This window comes from Dromiciops gliroides, chromosome 4 (genome assembly GCF_019393635.1).
Source record: "Dromiciops gliroides isolate mDroGli1 chromosome 4, mDroGli1.pri, whole genome shotgun sequence".
NCBI classification, from domain to species: Eukaryota; Metazoa; Chordata; class Mammalia; order Microbiotheria; family Microbiotheriidae; genus Dromiciops; species Dromiciops gliroides.
Window position 1 is genome coordinate 183,215,153 of NC_057864.1, and position 22,873 is coordinate 183,238,025.

Consider the following 22,873-nt stretch of genomic DNA (forward strand, 5'->3'; position numbering starts at 1 on the left):
AGGTGGAGTTAAGGAAAACCTGAAGGTGAGGTAGGATCGGTTCAAAGGTGGGTCCATCTCTAGGGGTTCAGAGCTCCCTACTCCACCATGAAGAGAGCCTGGGAAAACTCCTATGTGTGTTGGTGTGGGTGTGGGTGTGGGTGTGGGGGCAGGTCTTGGATAACAAGGGTAGCAAATCTTATCCTCTACCTCCTGCAGTGAGCTAGCACCAGCACAGGCTGGGGGAGAGGGGGGAATAGGAAGGGTGGGACAGAGGGGGTGGGGAGGGAAGGCAGCGCATGCTCAGTCCCAGAAAGAAGCCAACACTACACAGTATCTGTCACCAAGGCTGGGGCACAGTGGACACTGGGAAACTCTGGGCTTCCCAAAGGTTGCAGACTAGCCCTGCTTATTCCCCCAGAACTCATGTAGCTCCCACTAGGAAAGGGGATGGGAATGGAGGGGGCTCTACATATCTGTGTGTCTCTATCTGCATGTGTCTGAGGCTCTGTACACACGTGGACATGCATCTTTCTTCCACGCCTCCATACTATCCTGGGCTATGGATTGGGGGCAGGGAAGGGGAGTCCTGCCGCTGCCCACCTCCCCCAAGTCTGAAGGTTCCGGCTCCATGACAACGGCCAACGCAGACGGAGGCTTCTGTCAGCGTCATTTATCTCTGACATCATCAATCATCGGTTGCCATAACAACACCCATGATTCAAACACAAGAGGGTTCCCCCCCACCCTGGGTCCTGCCTCCTTCTAGCCTGCCCTCTGCTCAGCCCAAATTCGAAATCCGTGTTCCTCAGAGTCAGACTGAGAACCCCAGATCTGAGACAGCCTGGAGCACAAGGAGGGGTGGGGAAGGAAGGGGGTTTTCAATTCTCTTCCACTGCCCCTCTCCCCTAGGGATTCCTCCAGAGCTCTTCAGTCTCTGGGGCCTCAAGGCCTTGGTATTCCTACCTCTGAAGGGAGCTGTGCTAAATGAAATTTAGTGCCTCTCCCTCTCCCCCCAGGGTCATAGGGAACCCAGGGGTTCTTCCTGTATCTCACCATACACTAAACAGTGAATATGCAGCTTCTACACACACACACACACACACACACACACACACACACACACTCTCTCACTCTCTCTCCTCCTTCACTGCCAACTCCTTCATGGAAAGCTGGGCTTCTCCCTCAGCTTTCCCCATCTCCCCAAAGCCCCACAGTTCCTCCTGTTGCCCAAGGGACAAAAGGGAAACCCAGGTCACATATTATACAAAGCGCCATGCCCTCCCTGCTTTGGCTCCCCAGCTGTGGTGGGTGAGGGTGGCAAGGTGTGACACTCACACTCCTTGGACATGCCCACTTCAAAGCATTTCTGCAGCCGGCAGTACTGACAGCGATTTCTCGTCACCTTGTTGATGATACAGTTCTTGTCCCGGTGACACGTATACACCATGTTTTTCTGGATGCTTCGACGAAAGAAGCCCTAGAATTGGAAGGGGGGTGGGTTGCAGAGGTCAGCAACCACAGAGCAGGTAGGGAAAAGGGGGCATTTCCCCATCTGCAGTCTTTGGGTGAAGACAAGCCAGCATTTCTTCCCTGCTCAGACTCTTCACCACCTCCCTGGGCAGAAGAGACCCAGGGTCAGAAGAATGTGATTCAGCAGCAAGAAAGGGAACTCCCAGAGGAGAATCCCAATGGCTGCCTGCTGAGGCTGCCACTTCCGCCACTGCCCCTCCAGCCTCTGGCATCCTTAGCTGCTTCTCCTCAGAGGAACTAGCCCCAGGGTAACTGATGAGTCAGGGAGGGGTGTGGAGGGGTAAAGATGGGGAAGAGGCAGAGCCCACAGTCTTGGTGGCTAAGAACACACTGGCAAGCAAGCACAGGCACAGACTGACGCACAGTAAGCAGATATACAGGCACAAAGGCCAGCAGGCTGGCAGGCAGACCAATAGAGGCAGACAGGAAGAGGACCAGACAGGCAGAGGCAGGCATGCAGAGAGATGGACAGACGGGCACAGAGGTGGGCAGACAAGTAGAGAGGTAGGTAGATGGGCAGAGGTGGACAGACAGGCAGAGAGGTGAGCAGACTGGCAGAGAAGTAGGCAGATGGGCATAAATAAAAGTGGGCAGAGGGGCACGAGAAGCCAAGAGCCAGGCAGAAAGAGGGACAGACAGGCAAAAAGATGGACAAACTAGAGCACAAAGACAGATAGGGGCTGAAATATAGATTCACAGGCAAACAGAGAGCCAGCCAGACACGGGTAGAGAAAAAGGTAAGAACGAAAAGAAGAGACCAGAAAGAAGGCAGAGAAGCGTACCTACATAGGCAGATGAGCATGCAAGCAGGACATGACATGAAGGTAGTCAGGTGACCACACACAAATTCACCAGCATTCCCAGGGAGGACCCACGTAGCATACAATGCCACACATGTATGCACACCAAGACACAAGCACAGGGAGGCAGTGTGAGGACTTGGACTCTGCCTTGCTCTCTCTCTCCCCACGTCCACAGACAATTTGCCTAGAGTTGGAGAACTCAGCTGTGTAACTAACTTCTCAGGCCTGACTCCGGTGGGAGCTGGAGGCCTTGGGGAGGGGAAAACAGCAGGATGTTCCTGCAGTGCCGGGTGACTGACTGTGCCATCCTGGGAATCTCTGACCTGTCCTCTTCCCATTCGAAGGGCCAATTCTAGGGCAATGGGGTCGGAACAGGGCCTGAGTGAGTGGCTGGGGGCTATAGGAAACCAAGATAAGGCAGCCTTGGGAGAGGGGGATCCTGGGAAGCCAACCACTATGGCACTTTCTGAGAGCGGGATAGGCAACTCCCAAGGGTTAGCTCTACACCTCCTCTCACCGGGCACTCCTGCCAGGTTATTCCAAGAGGGTTCAGGCAGGGCTGCTAGGGGAGGCCTCCTGGGTCTCTTGCCAGGAGCAGGTCAGATGCCAGCTCACCATGGTAACCCTAGCAGCAGCAGTGGCGGGTACTCACCCTGCCATAGCCAAAGGCATCAGCCTTTAGTGGGGAGGGAGAACTCCCCACTTTGGGAGGGCAGGAGATAGCCTGAGGAGGTGTTTGAGGGAAAGGGAGAGGTCGATCATCACCAGACAGCCCTCCCTTCTTAAAGATCAGAACAGCCCTGTTTGTTCCTTGCCCCCCTCTATGCTCTCCCAAGGAATGCAGACAGGACAAATCCAAAAGACCCAGCTCCCCCTTCCCCTTGCCCATATCGAATTATTGAGGGGCACAGACTGTAACCAGGAAGGAAGCGGGGAGACCATAGATACCTTCTGCATTTCACAGTTATCTCTTCCCCTCATCTTTCAGCGACTCAAACAAGCTAACTCACCTTACAGCCTTCACAGGCACTGACCCCATAGTGGTACCCCGAAGACTTGTCCTGGCAGACAAAACACGGCTTGTAGATTCGGGGGAGAGGAGGTGGTGAGGGGGGGCTGGGCACAATCTCCTCCGAGCTGCTGCTCTGAGTTTCAATGGCTGAAAGATTTGTCAAGAGAAAAAAAAGAGCAAAAGCACAGGTTAGAAACCCTCGACTTCAACCCCCATTCCACAACACCTCCCCTGACTCTCATAAGCAATAGGATGGACTGGGAAAAGCATGGGGTTAGAAAGAAGAGGACCTGAGTTAGAATCCGCATCACTTCCCCTCACTGGACTTAACTTCCAGCTTCCAATCTGTCATTTCTGAAGCCCCCCTTCTAAACTCTTCCTGGCTCCATCGCACCCTGGTGGCCACACAAGGTCCAGGGAGCACTGGCCAAACAGACGCTACCTTACACAATGTCATCATAGTTGGATAAAGGATCGCTAGTGGGGGCCTCTATCACTCACTGGGTCAGACTGAGCACCTGCTGAAAGTCTTTCTCATTAATTCTTCTCTCCTTCTACATAGTTAGGAAGGAGTTAAGGCAAGATGGGAAGAGGGGGGAGGGCCAGAGTCTGGATCAGAGGAAACTGGGGTCAACAGGATGTTCAAAGGCAGTCCACTCCCCCTCCTTTCTCTGCTTCCGTTCTCTACACCCCCCCCACCCTGAAGCACTCATGGCCCCTCCCCTGGCCAGGAAACTATGGGGTAGACCAGGAGGGCAGAGACACTGCTAATCTCTCTCTCTCTCTCTCTCTCTCTCTCTCTCTCTCTCTCTCTCTCTCTCTCTCTCTCTCTCTCTCTCAGTTCTTGGCCCACCGAATGGGAGAGGGACAGAGGTCCTCTAACAGTGTCCCTTTCCAGGAGTCAAAGACTAGGGAAGCTCTTGGCACTCTCTACCAGCCAGTCAGTTGTGTGTGGATTTGTGCTATTGAAGGGATGTGTTGGGGTGCTGCCCCCAAGCCCAAGCGTGGGGGAGAGGGGGAACCAAAGGGGTTTGTTCCTACTCAGTGATCAGCCTGTCCTGGTCTTTTTACTGTTTAGGACTCATGCCACTCCTCATGCTATTGGGTTTCCAGCAAATAGGCAGGTGAGTGACCTGGTGGGGTGGTGGCTGGGTACACAACACAGGCCAGATTCTCCACAGCCACACCTTCTTCCTAGGGGCTGGGGGGTAGGGGGGAGAGTTTGGGGGTCTATTTGAGGGTAGGAGATCCAAGTTAGAACTCTTGAAGTAGGGCTGGAGTGGGTCCAGCACACTACTGCAATGCTAAAAAGCAACAGACACCTCTCCCACCCTTTGGGGTCACCTTTTTTCCATTCCTACAAAGCTCTCACCAACAAGTCATGGGCATAGTGTCCAGCCTCCTTCCTCTGTGTTAGTCCTCTCTCTGACCCCCCAGCCAAGTCAGACAGTGGAAGACAGAGAAGGTTTGCCCATATGATGATGTAAAGGGAATTCCAGCCCCTCAAAACTGATTCTTTATCCTACCTAACCACTCCTCTATTTACCTAGCTCTAGCAAGAACAACTCTGAACCCACAAAATGACAATCCCCAAAGATGCAGGAACCCTCTCACATCACAACATCATCGTGTTACTGCCAAAAGTCTGTCTGTCTATCTCTCTCTCTCTCTCTCTCTCTCTCTCTCTCTCTCTCACACACACACACACACACACACACACACACACACACACACACACACACACACACACACACACACACACACGGCTCTCCCACTCCCAAAGCTTCCTGCTTGATGAGAAGGGAAGGGATTGGGTACTAGGAGACAGAAGATACTACTCCATTCCCCTTCCCCCACCTCAACTTCAATGATAGACCGCTTTCTCTCTGGGGGTTGCCAGGAGGATGGAGAGAAGGGCACTGTGCCAGCCCAATTGGCTAGGGCCTACCATCATCTCAGAGAAAGGCATCTAGACCCTAGACACCAACCTGCCCTGGTCACCCCAACCTGAAATGTTAATGGTTGCTGAATCCAATCTCTCTATCCTGACCTCAGTTTCTCCTATGAACCAGAATTCAATGCAGGAAAGCACACAAAACTTAGATCTCCTGGGGGCCTTCAACCTCACAAAACTGTCTTATACCCTGCTTCCCAAGTCACTTCCACTCTCCCTTAGCACTAGACAAGTAAATCAGACAGACAGGGAGGGCTGAGAACAGCTGCTGGGGGGGGGGGGGATAACTGGAAGGGGGGTGAGGGGCCAGGGTGAGGCTGGGGGGGGAGGGGATCTGGACAAAGGAGTCCTTTGTTGTGCTAACTTTTTCCAAGACGCAAACCAGCAACAATAGACAATCCAGCCTGGAGAAGGTGGGGGGTTGGGGGGGAAGCGATATCAAGGACAAGGGGGTGTGGGTCCCCACTGCCTGACCAGGAGCCTAGCATTCCAACAAGCAGAAGGACAAAGGCGATGACCCCTCCCCTCCTACCCCACCTGGCCTTTGGCCTCCTGGCCCCGCCTCCCCTAGGGGACCAGACCCCACCCCCAAGTGCCACTTTCAGCAGAGGATTGAAAACGGTAGCTTCTCTATGGGGAGGAAAGGCAGAGACAGAGCCCTTGGGGAGCAGAGGGAAGGAGATGGGAGACGGATGAAACAGGATGAAGAGCCAACAGAGAGAGCTGAAGGAAACAGAGGGGGGCTGGAGAACTGCAGACGATGGGGAGGGAGAAACTGATGATGGGGGGGGGGGGAGTCTAAGCAGAGGAAGAGAGACTTGAGAAGAGAAAAGTGATGGGGGGAGGGGAAATGAGGAAAGCAAAGGCCAAGCAGAAATATGCAGCAAAGGCAAAGTCCAGAGGGTGTTGGTGGAAAAGAAAAAATTGCTTTGGGGAAAGGAGGGGTAAAAGAGAGCCAGAGAGCCAAGCAAGAGAAAGGGACACGAAATGGGCTGGACTTGCTTCCAACCACTTCTTCACCCCACTTCTGGAGCTGGATCAGTTTGCCCACATGCACATGCACACATGCTCGGGCGCGCGCACACACACACACACTCTCTCTCTCTCTCTCTCTCTCTCTCTTTCTCTCCCCCCTCTCCTCTGTCTCTGTTTCTGTCTCTGTCTCTGTCTGGCCCAGTCACCCAGGTAAGCCCAGCCCTGCTCCTGACACAGCTGCTTCAGAAGCTGAAGGTTTGGGCCCCCGCAGTCCACCCCCTTTTCTCCCCAGCTTTATTGCCAACTGAGGAGAGCATGAATGAGGGACTAAGGGGCTCCAGCCTCTCTCCTCTCTGCCCGCTAAAAGTGGAGGGAGATCCTGAAGCTGTCTTCACAGCCACTAGGTCCGCCTAGGAGGCCACTTCCCTGCTGCAAACACCACAGGGTTGTCAGCCCCAGGGAAGGAAAAGCTTACTTACTATCTGACTCTCTCTCACTCTCTATCAAAGCTCCCACCCCTCCCCAAGAGAAGGGGAAAGCTGAGATTAAAGGAGGGCTAGAACCTAGATCAAAGTCCAGAACTCCCCAGAGAACTAAGGTGCCTTGATTCCCAGCCAGGGACAGGTTAGGCTGTGGAGAAAAGGGGCATGTTCCCATTCGGGTTTGGAGGAAAGAAACTCCCTGGACTGACCCCACTCTCCACTACCTCCCTAGCACCCCTCTGAGGGGCCAGTTTCCTGAAGATCAGCAGGAAATCGGATGGGCCCTCGGCCAGGACCTCCCTTTCCCTCCCCCACCCCAAGTCTGGAACTTCTACTATTGCCCACCCTCAGCAGCCCCCAAGGGGAAAAGGAGAGGTCTCCAGGGACCAGCCCCTTCCTCAGATTCCCCAGCCCAGAGCCCAAGATGGGGGTAGAGAGGGGTAGAGTGTGGAAAATGTGCACTGGAGAGGGGCAAAGGGGGAGGAAGGGGGAGGAGTAGGAAGAGGTCTGGCCTGGCTGGGCTAACTCCGATAAGCATCTCCCCCCCTCAACACTCCCCCCTACTCCCTGGGGCTCCCACGTGCTCCACATTCTTGGATGTCTGGGAGCAGGCAGAGGCGTAAAGCAGTGCAGAGTATTAAGGCAAAGGAGGGGGAGCTACATCCTGTCCCTTCAACATCTCTACCCATCTCTATCTCCATGCCATCTCTAACCCCCAACAGGGGTGGAGTAAGGAAGGGGTCCCTGGGGTTCTGACGCCAAGCCCTTTGGCAAGGTAAGAATCCAAGAGTCTTCACCAGCCCCCTACTCCCAGCCTGGAAAACTCCTCCCTCTCCCCCATTGGAGGGAGAGGAGAAAGAACTCTCCGTTATTAAGGGGGAAGGAGAAGAGATTATAATAACAGGAGCTGCCCTGTCTTCCAAGCTTTGTGTCTGTTGTTGTGGGCACAGGTTGTGCCCTTCCCTCGAAGGGCATCTGCCCCCATATCCCTGTTCCTCTTGACCTCAACTTTGTGCTCACAGCTGACCACAGCCTTTCTTCCAACTGGGAAAGTGGAGGGGGAAGGGCACAGTAAGTCTAGGAGGGTTAGTCCAGGCCCCTTGCCCTCCAGATAACTGGCACACGCCACGGGTCTGGGATCCCAGGAAGCGAGGATGCCATTCCTCAGCTTACAACAGCCCACGACTCAGTTTCCCCATCCATCTGGGGACACAATCTCCCTCTACCTAATGGGCACCTGAAAGGGTAAGACAAGGGAAGGAAACTGATACTGGAGTGGCCTAAGACCCAGTCCTGGGAAGGGGCATTCAGGGAAGATGGATGAAAATGAAAACACGGACACTCGGTCCCCAACCATTGGAGGGGGATCCTTTGGTGATAGGAGTGGGGTAAGACAGGAGAGCTATCAGCAAAGCCAGATAATTCCAGCAGTCACCTTCTTCCTTGAAGTTGGGAGTCGGGGTGGTAAAGAAACTTCATCCAGAGTTCTCACTTCTTCCTCTGCCTGACCTCAGTCTCCACCCATTATCCAACTAAAGTCAATAAGCAATCTCCCCCTCCCCAAAGCCAAGCCCTCCCCCCTACTGGATTCCTGGATAAGAATCAAAGGTCAGGGGCCAGAACAATGGGAAGAGATGGGTGGGGTGGGGGTGACCACAGCCCGGGCCAGGAGAGTAGGCTGGCCAGTGCCAAGCCAAACCACAGATCTCTACCTGGTGGGTCTCTATGTCCTTTTCCAATTTGCATGGTCCCCACCCCCTCCTCCCATCCAGGAATGCCTTCCTCTAGACGAAGGGATCCACTCTCCAGCCTAAGAAAGAAAGAGGGGAGGGGAGGTGGGCAGGCGGGCAGGCAGGCAGGGAGGGCGGATTGGAAGCGAGAAGCAGTCAGTCCTCCAGAGAAACCCAAGAAGCCCAAGGAGGCAGAAATCTGAGCCCATCTAGCAAAAACCCTCAGGAGAGGGCCTTCACGGCCAGGTACTCTGTACACAGAGACACACAGCTGGGCACAACATACACACACAGGTGTATACACAATACACAGCCTGCAGAGTGCACGAGCGCGCGCGCACACACACACACGTGAGGTGGAAGACTCTACACCAAGGGTTCCTGTGTCAAGGACCCCTTCTGCAGTCTGGTGAAGCTTAGGGACCACCTCACATTGTTTTCGAATGAATAAAATAAAATTCTAAAATGGAAACTAATTATATTTAAATAGTCATCAAAATATTAAAAAGTTCCAAGTTCTCATCACCCTGACACTCATCCAAGGACCCTAGATTAAAAACTCTCTAAAACGCTCTAAAGGGTCCCATAATATGGAAAAAGAATAGAGGGTTGGATGAGATGTCCTGAGTCCCAGGATCCCTAAGAGAAAGGATAAATAGCTAGGAGGAAGTGTTATGGGCAGGGGGGTAACAATTTATGTTGGCAGGGTAACAAGCTGATTTTCTCCTTTGGGAAGAAGAATAGAGGCACATCCCCCCCCACCCCCAGTGACAAAAGGATTAGAGTCAACTTCCTAAGCTTCAAGATCTTCACGAATCACTTTGCTTCCACATGCTGACCTGCCCCCCCCTCCCACCACCACATTCCTGACACCCTGGGTGAGAAAGGAGATAGTCTAAGGCAGAAAAGAGCTATAGGAAAAATTCCAATTCTACCCCCAATCCCATACCTTACTCCCCTACTGGGGAGAGGTGTCCTCCCACCTTCCACTGGAGGAGAGGGCGTAAGGATGCTTAAAAGCACAAAAGATACCAGTCAAATAAAAGAGGCTCAGTCTAACCCCAGCATGCCCCACTGGGTACCGGGCTTCATCTGGATTCAGGAAGAGATAGAAGAGGAGTTAAATAAAGTTCTTTCTGGTGCACAGCCTCATCTTTCCAAACAATACACACACCAACATACTCCCCTGACACCCACATTAATGAAGTGTGAGCTATGAATTGGAAGCAGCAGCTGTCACCATGGAGGGGGGGGGTGCCAGTTTGGGGGTAGGGAGATATTTTTCCTCTGGGCATGACAGCCCCCAGATAGTAGCCCTTTGCCCTCCCCCAAGTTGATATCACCCCTTTAGTTGAGGGCAAAATAAATGAAAGCTCATCTAAAGGAGGAGAGGGGGAGGGTGCCTATATTCCTCTCTGCAAGAAGAGGTACTGGGGTGGCAGGGACAGAATTGTCCAGTGAAGTGTCCAAGTTGAAAGGAAGGGAAGAGAAGACCAGAAAAGTGGGGTGTCCAAAGAGAAGATCAGGCTTCCTATCCCAAGCCCCTAGAGGCACCCCACAATAGGAAGAGGGGAGGGCTGGTACCTACAGCGGCTCGAGTTGTTCCAAATCGGAGTCCGGAGAGGGGTGGAGTAGGGACCGGAGGCGGGAATCCCCTTCTCAGGGAGCAAACAGGCCCGGCTCTGATTATAAAAATCCACCACAAGGAAGGGGTTCGGGCTGGGGGTGAGCACCCCTACATCCACGCTCTCATACATCTTTCCCCCAGCGAGCAAAAAGAGGAGCAGGAAGATTGGGGAGCGAAGTCCCCAGCGGGGAGGTACTCCGAGGAGAACCCCCCCCAACTCACTCTCTCACTCCACTGGCCAAGGCACCATCCAAAGAGTGGGGCCAGGGAGCAGTCGACAGCCCTCTACCCCAAAGTCCCTGAGTTCAAATTCCACAGCAGCAGTGACTGCTACTCCAGTCCTGAGTGGAAAGGGGGGGGCGTCCCCCAGGTCCTCCACAGAATAGCCAAAAGGGGGCCCCCAAATTCAGTCCAGCAATTTCACCTCAAGAGAAACCCCAGTCTCCAGTCTCATGACGTCGGGTGTATTGGGGGGAAGGTCACAGCAGAGGCGGGCTGCTCCCCAACTCCGCAGGCTAGGGCAGCGGGAGGGGGAGACGCGGAGCACAGGGGTTTTAGGCGCTTCCTCCTGCTCTCTCTCGATCCTGCCCCCCAGCCCAGGGTGGGGGCGTCCGTCCGCCTTTCAGGAACCAGTCTTCCCCTCCTCCTCCCAGAACCAAGGATTCCCAGGTCACGGTCGGGGTGGAGACCCTGGCTCCGGTGGCTCCTCCCTCCGCAAGGGCCCCCTAGTCCTTTCCCTCTCGAAGCCGCTTTCCTGGGCTCCCTCTGGGGTTGTAAGAGCCTCCGCAGCCGTCCACCTCTGCTGGGGGAGGGAGGGGGGCCTTCCCCAGCCCGCCCCCTACTCCCAGTCCCCTCCCCCTGGACACCCCTCCCCCTCAGCTCGCCCCGACCCCGCCCCGTCCAGGTTCCGCCCCTTTAACCCCTTGGCTGTCTGGTAGGTAGCAGTAGCAGCAGCAACAGCCACCACGGAAGCCACGCCGTGGTCCAGACCAGGGAATCAAGAGGAGAGAAGAGAAGGGAAAGGACAGGACAGGAGGGAGGGAGGCCGGGCGGGCGGGGTAATGACTCTCTCCAGAAGGGGAGGAGAGGGGAGGGGAAAAGGAACAAGGGGAGGAGGAGTACAGATAGTACAAGGGAGGAGGAGGAGGTAGTAGGGTAGGAAGGGAAGGGAGGGAGGGAGGGAGGGAGGAAAGGAGGGAAGGAGGGAAGGAGGGAAGGAAGGAAGGAAGGAAGGAAGGAAGGAAGGAAGGAAGGAAGGAAGGAAGGAAGGAAGGAAGGAAGGAAGGAAGGAAGGAAGGAAGGAAGGAAGGAAGGAAGGAAGGAAGGAAGGAAGGAAGGAAGGAAGGAAGGAAGGAGGAGAAGACAGGAGAAGAGAGGACAGGGCAGGAGAGGACAGGACAGGGCAGGGCAGGAAAGGGTAGAGGTGTTCTGTCCTTCCCCTGCCCCAAACCTGGGCTCTGGCTCCCGGACCCCTGGATAGCGAGCTCTGTGGCCTCAGCGGGTTGGGTGAGGGTAGCCTAGGGGGTGGGGGGAGATACAAGGGGGTGGTCCCGGTGCCCTAATCCATCGGAGGCCCGGGTTCCAGACTCATTTGCCTAATGCAATGCGGCTGAACTCTCCATGAACTCGCCCAGCACTGGCGCCTCACCTCCCAGTGACCCACCCACCCACCCACCCACCAGCCAGCACCCCCGTTGATGCCCGTGACATCACGCCCCTTGCCCTCAACCAGAGAAGCCTGCCTGGCCAGTCCCCAGCTCCTTAGCCATTCCCACCTGCACTTTGGGAGGGGGAAGGGGGAAGGGGGAAGGGGGAGAGAAAGTATCTTAGGGGAGGGGGTAGCAAATGTGTGGCATTCACGAATGTGACATCGTATGCCACGAAGTGTAGCACTGTGGCATGCCTTGTAAAAATTGGTGGGTTGCTTTGACACTAAACTTTGATATTGTGAGACCTAAAAATATTTGTGGAAATGCTATTTGTATATAGGGGGAAATGTCCCCTCCTCTGATACCCATCACAGGAAAGAAAGGGCCCATCCATTGTCCCTCATGCCTCCCCAAGTCCTTCGGGCTCCTTGCTTTACCCAGAAAATTCTGGTACATCAAAACTCTAGGCCTGACTAGCTTCTCACATGGCAAATACCCTTCCCTGTAGAAGAGGGGCACAGAGCAGTTTCTTTCTCCCCCATTCTACCCCCATTACTGCCCTTAATCTTAACCAAAATAAATGAGGTGGTGAAAGGGAAACCTTGGCCAATGTGGGTGATGGGTGACCCACCCCTCCCTCAAGAGGCAGACATCCCTCCCAGAGGATAAAGTTCCTCTGTGTCCTTATTCTATCCCTAGTCTGAATCCTATCCCAAGAGGCCATGGCACAGGGAATCACATAAAAGCTATTCCAAGCAGAAACCAAAGTCTTAGTACAGACTTGATGTCCCTAGAAATCTTGCCCAGCTTTATCCACCTGCTGTATCCTACCACACTCCCTCAACAGGGCATTGGACATTTTTGGCCATGGAGTTGAGTTCAGGTCACAATTCATCCTTCTTTCCACACCCACTTTCACCACCTCAATTCAGGTCCCCAAATCACTAATAAGAGAAATGCAAATTGAAAATAATCTGTCAGACCCAGGAAAAAAACAGGTAAAGATGACAAAAAATGATAACAGTCAACGTTGGAGGGGTCTGTTGGTAAAACTGAATCGGCCAATCGTTCTAGAAAGCAATTTGGAGTTTTTCAAATAAATATACTAAAAGGCCTATGCCCTTTGACCCAGAGATACCACTGCTAGGCATCTACATCAAAGAGCTCAGTGACAAAAAGAAAGCTTCTGGGTACACCAGAATATTTATGATGGCACTTTCTGTAGTAGCAAAGAAGTGGAAGTCAACTAGATACCCATCAACCAGGCAATGACTAAAAGAGTTATGATGCGTGAATAATGGAATATTACTGTGTTGTAAGAAATTATGAATATGAATATAGAGAAACTTGGGAAGAATTATATGAACTGATTCAAAAGGCAGCAGAACCAGGGAAACGATATGCTTAATGACTACAACAATATATGTGGAAAGCGTAACAAAACAATAGAAACTCAATCCTATCAAAATATAGTAACCAATCTATCTCACACTCATTAAACTGGCAAGATTGACAAAAAAGGAAAATAACAAATGCTGGAGGGACTGTGGGAGAACAGATACATTCATTGTTGGTGGAGCTGTGAACTGGTGCAGCCACTCTGGAAAGCAATTTGGAACTATGCCTAAACAGCTCTTAAACTATATATACCCTTTGACCTTGCAATACCACTATCAGGTCTATTCTCCAAAGAGTTCAAAGAAAGAGGTAAGGGTGCCATATGTACAAAAATATTTATAGCAGCTCTTTTTGTGGTGGCAAAGAACTGGAAACTGGGGCAGCTAGGTGGCACAGTGGATAGAGCACCAGCCCTGGAGTCAGGGGTACCTGAGTTCAAATCCGACCTCAGACACTTGACAACTTACTAGCTGTGTGACCCTGGGCAAGTCACTTAACCCCAATTGCCTCACCAAAAAAAAAAAAAAAGAGGAAAGAAAGAAATAATGAAGAGGATGGCTGCAAAGAAATCTGGGAAGACTTGTACAAACTAATGCCAAGTGAGATAAGCAGAACCAGGAGAACAATTTATAAGACAATAATATTGTAAAGATAGACAACTCTGAAAGACTTAGAGATTCTGATCAACATAATGACCAACCACAATTCCAAAGGATTCATGACAAATCATGGTACCCACCTCTTGATAGAGAGGTGATGGTCTCAGAGTGTATATTGAGACATATTTTTTGGACATAATGCAGGAATTTGTTTTGCTTGACTACACACGTTTGTAAGAAGGGTTTTATTTTTCTTTCTTTCTTTCTCAGTGGGAGAGGGGAGTAGAAACCCCCCCAAAAGAGGTGGGGATAAGGCATATCTTCATTTGAAAACAAAATTTAATTAAAGAACAACAAAATGGAGTGACTAAGTTTCACCCAAGAGAAGAGATCAGAGAAGGCACCTCCCCTGCCTCTTTGCAGAAGTGGGGGACTATGGGTGTGGCACATTGTATAGAATGTCAGACTTTTTTTGATATGTTGGTTACTTCTGCTCAACTAAACTCTTATTTCCTTCTTTTTAATTCTTTGTAAGGGATGGCTCTCTGGGAGGAAGAAGGGGACAGGATACATTGGGAAATATAGATGATATAAAAACAAAAGGTATCAATTATAGTTTTTTTTAAGAAAAGACTACATGTTCTCCCACTCAAAAGGAAAACTCCCCGATACCTCCTGAATAAAGTTCAAAATTATCCTAGCATTTGAGGTCTTCAACTCTGACATCATTCTGCCTTTCCAGTCTTGTTTCATATTCCTCCTCTATGCTCCACAACAGAAACTGGGTTCAAATCCCAGTTATAGCACTTATTACTTGTATGATCTCAGAAAAGTAAATCTTGGGACCTCAGTTTTCATATCTGTAAACTAATGTGGGGGGGGGGGCAGGGTTAAACTAGATGATCTCCAAGGTTGCTTCCAGCTCTAAGGCCTAGCTTGTAATCCTGAGACTCACTGTTCCCCAGCTCATCCTGTCCCCTTGCCTAAAATAAGCTCCTTCCCCATGTCCTTTGAAGTCCTCACCCTCCCTGCCCCTCTCTAAGCTACAGATGAGTGCCTATTCCTTCCCCCAATTTCTCATATCACTGTTCTGCTCTCTCCTGTGCACTTAATCACATTCTCATTTGCATACAGAGCTCATACAGCTACTGTAGAGTAAGGTCTTTGAAGGCAGGACTGTGTCAGAGACTGTGGTTTACTGAAAAGAGAACCGGATTCGGAATGAGAGGACAGGAGTTCAACTTACAGAGCAGAATTATGTGACTGAAGGCTCGATTTCCCCACCTGTAAAACCTACTTTACAAGAGTTGGGGAGAAACCCAAATGAAACATTTTTCCTCTTTGCATCAGCCCCACCCCTACCTGGCACACAGTAGCTATTTCATATATTTTTTTAAGTTTTTTAAATGAATTGGAATCTAAAGATCTGTCTCCACTCTACCCTAAGGAGATCCAGTCCCCACTAATTTCCAGTCTCAGAGAGCTTGAGAGAAGAGAAGCAAATGAAAGATGCCCAAGCAAGCTAAACGCACCACCCTGCTTCCTGGAGTAACCTGGGGAAGGGAAGAGGTCTCCTTTTTCAGGAATGAGCTTTTCCTAGCTCCAGGTCTTGTCTCCCCAACTCCTTCAAGGGCAAAGTAGGTCAGTTTTGCCCCTAAACACATTCTCCATTGATTTGGAGAGAACCTCAGTAGGGGCCATCCCAGCTAAGTTTCCCCACCCCAGTACACATTCTGGTTCCTGATGGGACTGGGTAGGGGGGCCCTCCATCCAACAGGGAAGGGGGAAGAGGGAGGGCCTAGATTCCAAGTCCTAACTCCCTTCCCTTCACTCCACCTGGGTTAATCAGTGCTAGGAAATGAAAGGTAAAAGGGTCTCTTTATAAAAAAACGGATTTTACAGTGTTTGGCTGACTCAGCATCTTGGACCCTATGAATGGAAGGGCTCTCTAGGCCAACCACCCCCCCTACACACACACATACACCTCCCTCTATCCCCCCCAGCCCTCAGTGCTTACTGTCCTATTATTCTGGGGAAATGGGGTGGGAGGGAGTGTCCAGCAGGAGGTGGTGAGGAGGAGAGAGGAATGCTCTAACAGACAAGCACTTTTCAGCATGACTGCTAAGACTCAAGAGTTCTTCAAGTCACTCAAGACATTTTCTCCACAGAGAGACACATACACACAGAGAAAGATACCCACACACAAGGGGTGTGGCAGAGAAGGACCTCAGGCCCTGCTGCTATGGTTCCTCTATGCGGTCACATGCCAGGCTCTATACTAACTGCTGGGGAGGCAAAGGCAGCAAAAAAACGGGGTGTCCCTGCCCTCAGGGAGCTTACAATCTACATTCATGCTTATAATCTCATCCTACCACCGGCACCCAAAGGACAAAGCCTGTGATTCTCAAAGCCTTCTTTCTAGATGTGTGTGTTGGGGGGGTGGGGGTGGGGATGATGAGTTATACAAACTCCCAGTGGTGGAAAGGGGGCAAGTGTGGACAGATTTGGTGACAGGGGAGTAGGTGAGGACAGATTTTATCTACAGCTTTCAAAGCAGAAAGTAGATCTCCTCTCCCTCCCCTGGCCTCTTCCTTAACTCTCCCTCCTGGGGTGGGGGCCTCCAGCCAAAAGAGAAGGGGGAGAGGGGTGGGGCTTAGGTTCCAAGTCCCGACTCTCTTCCCTTCACTCCACCTGGCAGAAAGGGGCCTCCCCTCCCCAGCCTGCCAGGAGATCAAGGGAAGGGAGGAGCAGCGATCCATCAGTAAGAGGAACCAGCACAATGGGAGAGGGCTGATGAATGCCTATCTGGGCATTTCTTTCCCTCTTAAATCTGATGGGAAGATAAAGGTAACTTCAATAATAATACTCTCTCCCTCTCCTGAAGAGTTAGCCCAACAACAGATGCCTTGGGCCCCTTATTCCCATTCCCCTTAGCTACAGTCAATTAACAAATGCCTTCTCCAGTTGGCAAGAGGGGGGCCCTCAAGGGGAGGAGATCTAATGAGAATCTCCCTTATCTCTTTTATCCTCTCACTATGAACTTAGATCCTTTTCATCAATCCTCAGGTCAAGTTTGGAGGGCATAATAATAATCATCAGCTCAGGATTAGGGGCTGACCAGTGATTTCATTGATAAGGGAGTTGATATCAGGGTAAGGAAGCTCCCTCCACTAATGCAACTGAGCTTCCAAAAGCACCCCTATATATCAGAGGGCAACTCAAATTCAGGTCTTCCTAGAGTAGAGGACAATTTTCCCCATACAGCTGCTCTAATGTGTGAGATAAGAAAGATGAGCACTTGCGTTCTTTTTCCTCTCCCCCAACTCATACAAAAACTAAATAGGGGGCATGGGGATATGGCATACTAACTCTTTCCCATATACACAATTCACTGATATGTGCCTGCCCCCCTCCCCAGTACTCAAATACCACTGAATCAGAGCTGATCTTGAAAAACACAGCCGAAAACCCGTTTGGTTGAGGTCTCATATACCTAACTTCCCCTCCTCTCCCCATACACACATACACACACACACACACACACACTCTCTCTCTCTCTCTCTCTCTCTCTCTCTGTCACCTCCTTTGTTAAATAACAAGGGGGAATGCAGTAGTCTCTAAAAAGCCTTGAGTCTCTGGCTCATAGCTCTGGCTCCTCTGTCCAGCACCCATCCCCTGCCCCTTCACTGGGGCCTTGATATGGAAAGGACACCTGCCTGAGTCTTCTGGAAGAAGCCAGACAGAAGGACACTCCTCTCCACCCCTCCCCCAGCCCTACTTCCCCCAACTCTTCCTTAGGGAAGGCTTTGTTCTTACCTGACCACTTCCTCTATCAGCTGTCCTCAACCCAATTCTGCCCCTATGCCTTCCCACGAAGAATGAGGGAGAGTAAGGAAAAGAGACGGATCTATTATCTGGAGGTCACCCCTTCCCAGAGTGGACTCTTGTCTAAAGAGGAGGCTACACTGAGGGCCATTCTGCTCTTGGGAAAGAGGGGTTCTCATCTTATTCTCCAAAATCCCTGTACCAAGCAAGTAGCCAGAGGCTCTCGGGAAGGAGAGGTTAGCTTTAAAGGCCCCCTAGAATAGACCTGGTCCCCCAGGCCCACGAGGCAGGATCTGCCTGCCTTGGGAAGGCTGCCTCCTAAGGAAGCATGAATCTTTTATCAGCCATGCTTGGATGCATCCAGCTAGAGAACTGCCATCACGAGGGAGAGGTGTGTGTGTGTGTGTGTGTGTGTGTGTGTGTCTGTGTCTGTGTCTGTGTCTGTGTCTGTGTCTATGTGTGTCTGTGTGTGTGTGTATCTGTATATATGCCTCTGTCTCTGTGCCTGTGTGTCTGTCTCTGTGTGTGTGTGTGTGTGTCTGTGTCTGTGTTTGTCTCTGTCTCTGTGTGTGTATCTGTATGTGTGTCTGTGTCTGTGTGTGTGTGTTAGGGTACAGAGAGAGGAGGAGCAGGAAAGGCAGGCTCCTGCAAAGAAGATTCACACGCCCCTTACCCAGGGACCCTCACTCTGGTCACAAGGAGAAATCTACCTTCACATTTCCCTGGCAAAATACCACAAAGTTCTTCCCCAATTACTGCGTGTGACAGGCACACACAGATTGGCGTTTGGGGGGATGGGGAGAAGAGGGAGGTTGGAAATGGTCATGGTGTTATTGTTTATGTGGAGGGGAGGGGGAGTTGCCTGGGGAAAAAACAAGACCAATTTGGGGGGCAGGGAGAGGGTAACAGGAAAGAGTATTGCCCAAGTGTGGGTGAGGGGGCCCTACCAGGAAATTATGAACCCACACCTCTTTCTTCCCACTCATCCCCCTCCCCTGCACCCAGAGGAGATGGTTCCCAGGGTGAAGAGTAGACAGGGGATCCCGGAAGCCACACTCCCCCTCAGTGAACATCAAGAAAGAGGAACCAGCTTGCAACATTCCTGGGTAAGGGGGAAACCTCTTCCCAGGCTGGCATGGGAGTGGTAATGGGGTAAGGGAGGCAAAGGATAGGCAGGATGGCCCTGCTAATGCCAGTTGAAGACCCATATTCCCCCATTATGCAGTATCCAAGGATTTGGGCTGCTACTTTTCTGCCCATCCCATTCTAGAAAAAGGTGTCCCCCCAGACACTTGGGCACAGGACCCAATGCCCAATGGAAGTGCCAACCTGGCAAGAAGGGGAAGCTTTACAACTTCAGTTCCTGGAATGGGGGCTGTGCCAACTTAAGGGAGGGATCAGTCCAGCTGCCCGCTCCCAGCCCCACCTCCAAAGGCCTCAACTATTCCGGACAGACACCAGATCCCTAGATAAAGCATATGGGGTACAGGGGTAGGCAAGATGCAAAATAAAAGAACCCCTCTCCACAATCACCTCAGACTTGAAGCCCTTTAAATGTCAGTAGAGAGCAGGGTGGACAGAGGGCGCAAAAGACAGGAAATAATGAGAAGGGAAAAGGGACTGAAACCAGGTGCTCACAGGGCGACTTTGGGGGTGGGGGAGATATGCAGAGTGGCATTCAGGCAGCTCTATGGGGTGGTACCTTCCCAAGCAGGGCCAGGGTTATCCTCTGAATACCAAGAAGTATTCCTTCCCCTGAAGTGGAAGCCTGGAGAGTCAAATGGGGAGAGGGGCACCAGAATGGCAGACACATTTGCCCATTTCAATTTGATTAATTTAACAAGGAGCATTTATGAAATGTTGACTGTGTACAAGGTCCTTGCAAGTCCCTTGGCTTTGGGGGGGGAGGAGACAGAGACAGAAGAGGAGCTCCTGGGAGGGTTAGATGCCATGGGCAGCTGGCCAGAGCAAATAGGGTGGCACCATTCCCAGGTCAACTCCAGGGACAATGAGACTCCCCTGGTCCTAAGGAGGAGGGCATTGCCCTGACCCAGAGAGGGGAGAACTGACCCAGGGCAGGGAGCAGAGGGCAGCCTTGCCAGGTGCCCCACTGGTACCAATAGGCGAGGCAGTGGGTGTCTGGGGCAGTGTTCATCCTGGACAGGCCAGGGAAAAGCACAGAGGAAGGAGGGAGGAGGGAGAACAGGACATTTCCGAGGTCAACAGCTGCCCTGTCCATCCATCTCCCAGCCTCTGTTCCCTCTTCTCCTGGCCCAGCCAGGCCCCAGATCCCTCCCCCTCCTAACTTGGCACTGTGCCCAGCTCGGCCCTAGGGGCCAGAGTTACAGTAAGAGGCCTGGCAGGCCTCTGGTCTGAGCTATGCCAGCTGGCAGCAACTACTGCCGCCTCCCACTACCTGGCTTCAGACAGGCCAGGGATGGAAGAGACCCCCACCCAGCCGGTGCAAGACTCTCATGGGAAAGATGAAGAGGAAGGGGGAAACAGGGGAAAAATCAGAGACTGAGCAAAAGGGAAGAGGGAGGGGCCTGTGTCTTTTCCTTACAGCTCAGGTCCCACCCAAGACCAAGGCAGAGCTTCCCTCCCCACCCCCATATTGCCCCCAAAGCTCTTCCTCTCGGTGGCCTCACTCCCCCCCACATCTCATCAGGTTCATGATACTGCCTCCCTCCCTTCTCCCTCCATTCAGATGGGGGAATTAGCAGCAAGGTATGCATGTGGGGACAGGCTAGGGGGGGCAGTTGGCCTTCCTCCTCCCCCCTTTAGATGCCTCCACAGAAGGGCACCTGGTACAGGGGACCCTGAGGGTAAGGATAAAGGAGGAAGAGGGCATGTGGCTGCCTCTCTAGGTCACGATGCTGTTCCCGCCAAATGTCGAGAGGTTTGTTTATCTACCAGGGGCCTTTGTCTGCTGCCAACCAAGCTATTTATAAGATTCTCAGTGATGAGGTGGAGGGGAGGGGGGAAAGCGGGGGCCGAGAATGCAACACAAATAGCCCTAACCTTTCTGCAGCCCTCCGGCCTAGCATACACTCAGGCAGAGTCCAGCAGCCCCTATCTCGCCCCTAGGACACGGCCCCTGCATTGTAGCATGCCCTGCAAAATAGACGATAATAATAAATAGGATTCATACAGTGCTTTGAAGTTTGCAAAGCACTTAATCTATCTTATCTCATTGGAATCTCACAACAACCCCAGGAGGTGGGAGCTATTATTATCCTCATTTTATGGATGAAGAAACTGAGGCTGAGAGAGGTTAAGTGACTTCCCTAGGGTCACACAGCTAGAAAGTGTCTGAGGCAGAATTTCAGCTTGAGTTTTCCTGATGCCAAATCCAGAGCTCTATCCAGTGTATCCCTTAGCACCCTTACCTGCTGAGTCCATTATTAACCACTCTCTCCTCGTCACCCCCCAAGTGACTGACACCCTGCCCTCCATAGTGTTTATTTATACCAAAGGCACCACAAACCATCCCCTTAACAAAGCCCTAATGCTAAGTCACCGGGTTCTCCTGTGATATCTATGCCCTCAATCCTGCCCCCCATTCCCGCTCTGTCCGGCAACTTACTGGCTGGTGACGGAGTGCTGTACCCACTGACAGGAAGCTGGTGCTGGATACTTGTCAGGGTGCCAGGTGGAGAAAGTCCGCCCAGCATGGGAGGGAAGAAGAAGGCATAGTGAGGCACCGGGTACCCGTTAAGGTGCCCACCCCCAGGCGTTGGGCATGAGCTGCTATTGCTGGCCATGCCCCGATGAGAGTCAGAGATATAGGCAGAGAGTCCAGCTGGGAGGGTTTGAGGGGCTTCTGGCTGCCCCTTCTCAGCTCATTGGGGCCTGGAGTTGGGAGGGGTTGTGGGTGATCAACCCACCCCCTCTTCCTGTCCTGCAGCTGAAGAGGGCAGTGCCCAACAGGGTGATCTTGGCCTTCTGGAGCCACCGCCCAAACCAGGGGCAAGGTGGGGAAGGGAGGGGGGGTGCTGCTCGGGTCGGCGGTGGCTAGGACAAGCTGGAATGAAACTTGGAAAGCTCAGGGCAGCTTCCTGAATGGCCCCCCGCCACGGCTGGCTGCTGGGCAGAGTGTCGAGCGAGGTATCCTCACCTAGATGAGTGCAGATAATGCTGGTGCTGTTGGGGAAGCCATGTCTTCTGATCCTGAAAAGGAGAAGACAAGACAGGTGAGTAGGCACCAAGCACAGGGAACAGGGGTTTTCTCCATGGGGCTCCCCCCACCTGGGCAGCTGGAGGTTTTCCCGTGACACCAGGCTAAGCAGACAGATGGCACAGTGCCTGGCTGGCACAGACAACTTGGGAGGAGGGCCCAGACACTGCAGAGGAGGAGGTGGGGGTGAGAATATTCCCACAAAGAGAAGAACCCAAAACTTCAGACCCCACCTCTCACCCTAATGTGGCCAAAGGGCCTGTTATGGCTCAAAGGGGGTATCCCTGGAGATCAAGAGTGGCCACGGTGGGACACAGCCAGACCCAGAGACCTCTCCAAAGAAAGGTTACCTAAGGTCAGAGATGCAGAGAAAGCTTGGGGATGGTGGAGGTAAGCGAGGGAGGGGAAGGGGGAGAGAAGCTGCTTCCCTAAAGCTTGCTACTTCTCAGAATCATGACGCAGCAACCCTGGGGGCCTCTTACGCCACTTCCCCCCCACCCCCACCCCTGAAATCCAGGGACCTGACACCCTGGACGTTTATGTCCCAGAGGCCCTGGGTGGGTCTAGGGATGCTCAGCCTGGAGAAAAGGAAGAATGGGGGGGGGGGGGCCGGGGCACAGAGCCACCTTCAAGTTCTTGAAGGCTGGAGTGTGAAAGGAGGATTACACCTGTTCACTTCAGCCCCAGAGGCCTGAACTAGGAGTAATGGGTGGAAACTGCCAAGAAGCAAATATAGGCTTGATGAAAAAAACATGATAACAATTAGGAGATGCCCAGGACGGGGCAGCTAGATGGCACAGTGGATAGAGCACCCGCCCTGGAGTCAGGAGTACCTGAGTTCAAATCCGGCCTCAGACACTTAACACTTACTAGCTGTGTGACCCTGGGCAAGTCACTTAACCCCCATTGCCCCACAAAAAAAAAAAAAGGTCACAGGGCAGCTAGGTGGTGAAGTGGATGGGGCAGCTAGGTGGTGAAGTGGATAGAGCATCAGCCCTGGAGTCTGGGGGACCTGAGTTCAAATTCAGCCTCAGACAAACCCCAACTGCCTCCCCCCTCAAGAAGAATGCATTGGTAAGGCTAACGATTATCAATAAAAATGGTCTTTCAGCTCCTCAATAAGCCAAAAA

General features: G+C 52.3%; 1 protein-coding gene across 11 annotated transcripts in view; it reads right to left on the bottom strand.

The window, feature by feature from the left end:
• The window catches only part of RARA (retinoic acid receptor alpha), a 57,285-nt gene that overhangs the window by 9,533 nt on the left and 24,879 nt on the right, over positions 1 to 22,873 (bottom strand). For 6 of the 11 annotated variants that reach the window (XM_043963608.1, XM_043963607.1, XM_043963611.1 and 3 more), the window contains 3 exons: positions 21,153 to 21,736; positions 3,326 to 3,474; positions 1,318 to 1,459 (listed from right to left, as the gene is read on the bottom strand). In XM_043963608.1, coding sequence (XP_043819543.1) covers positions 1,318 to 1,459; positions 3,326 to 3,474; positions 21,153 to 21,330 — 469 coding nt within the window. In that variant the 5' untranslated portion in view covers positions 21,331 to 21,736. Of the gene's footprint in view, positions 1 to 1,317; positions 1,460 to 3,325; positions 3,475 to 10,056; positions 10,915 to 20,587; positions 20,681 to 21,152; positions 21,737 to 22,873 lie in introns of those variants that run through there. The other 5 variants (XM_043963612.1, XM_043963617.1, XM_043963615.1 and 2 more) reach the window with 4 other exon arrangements.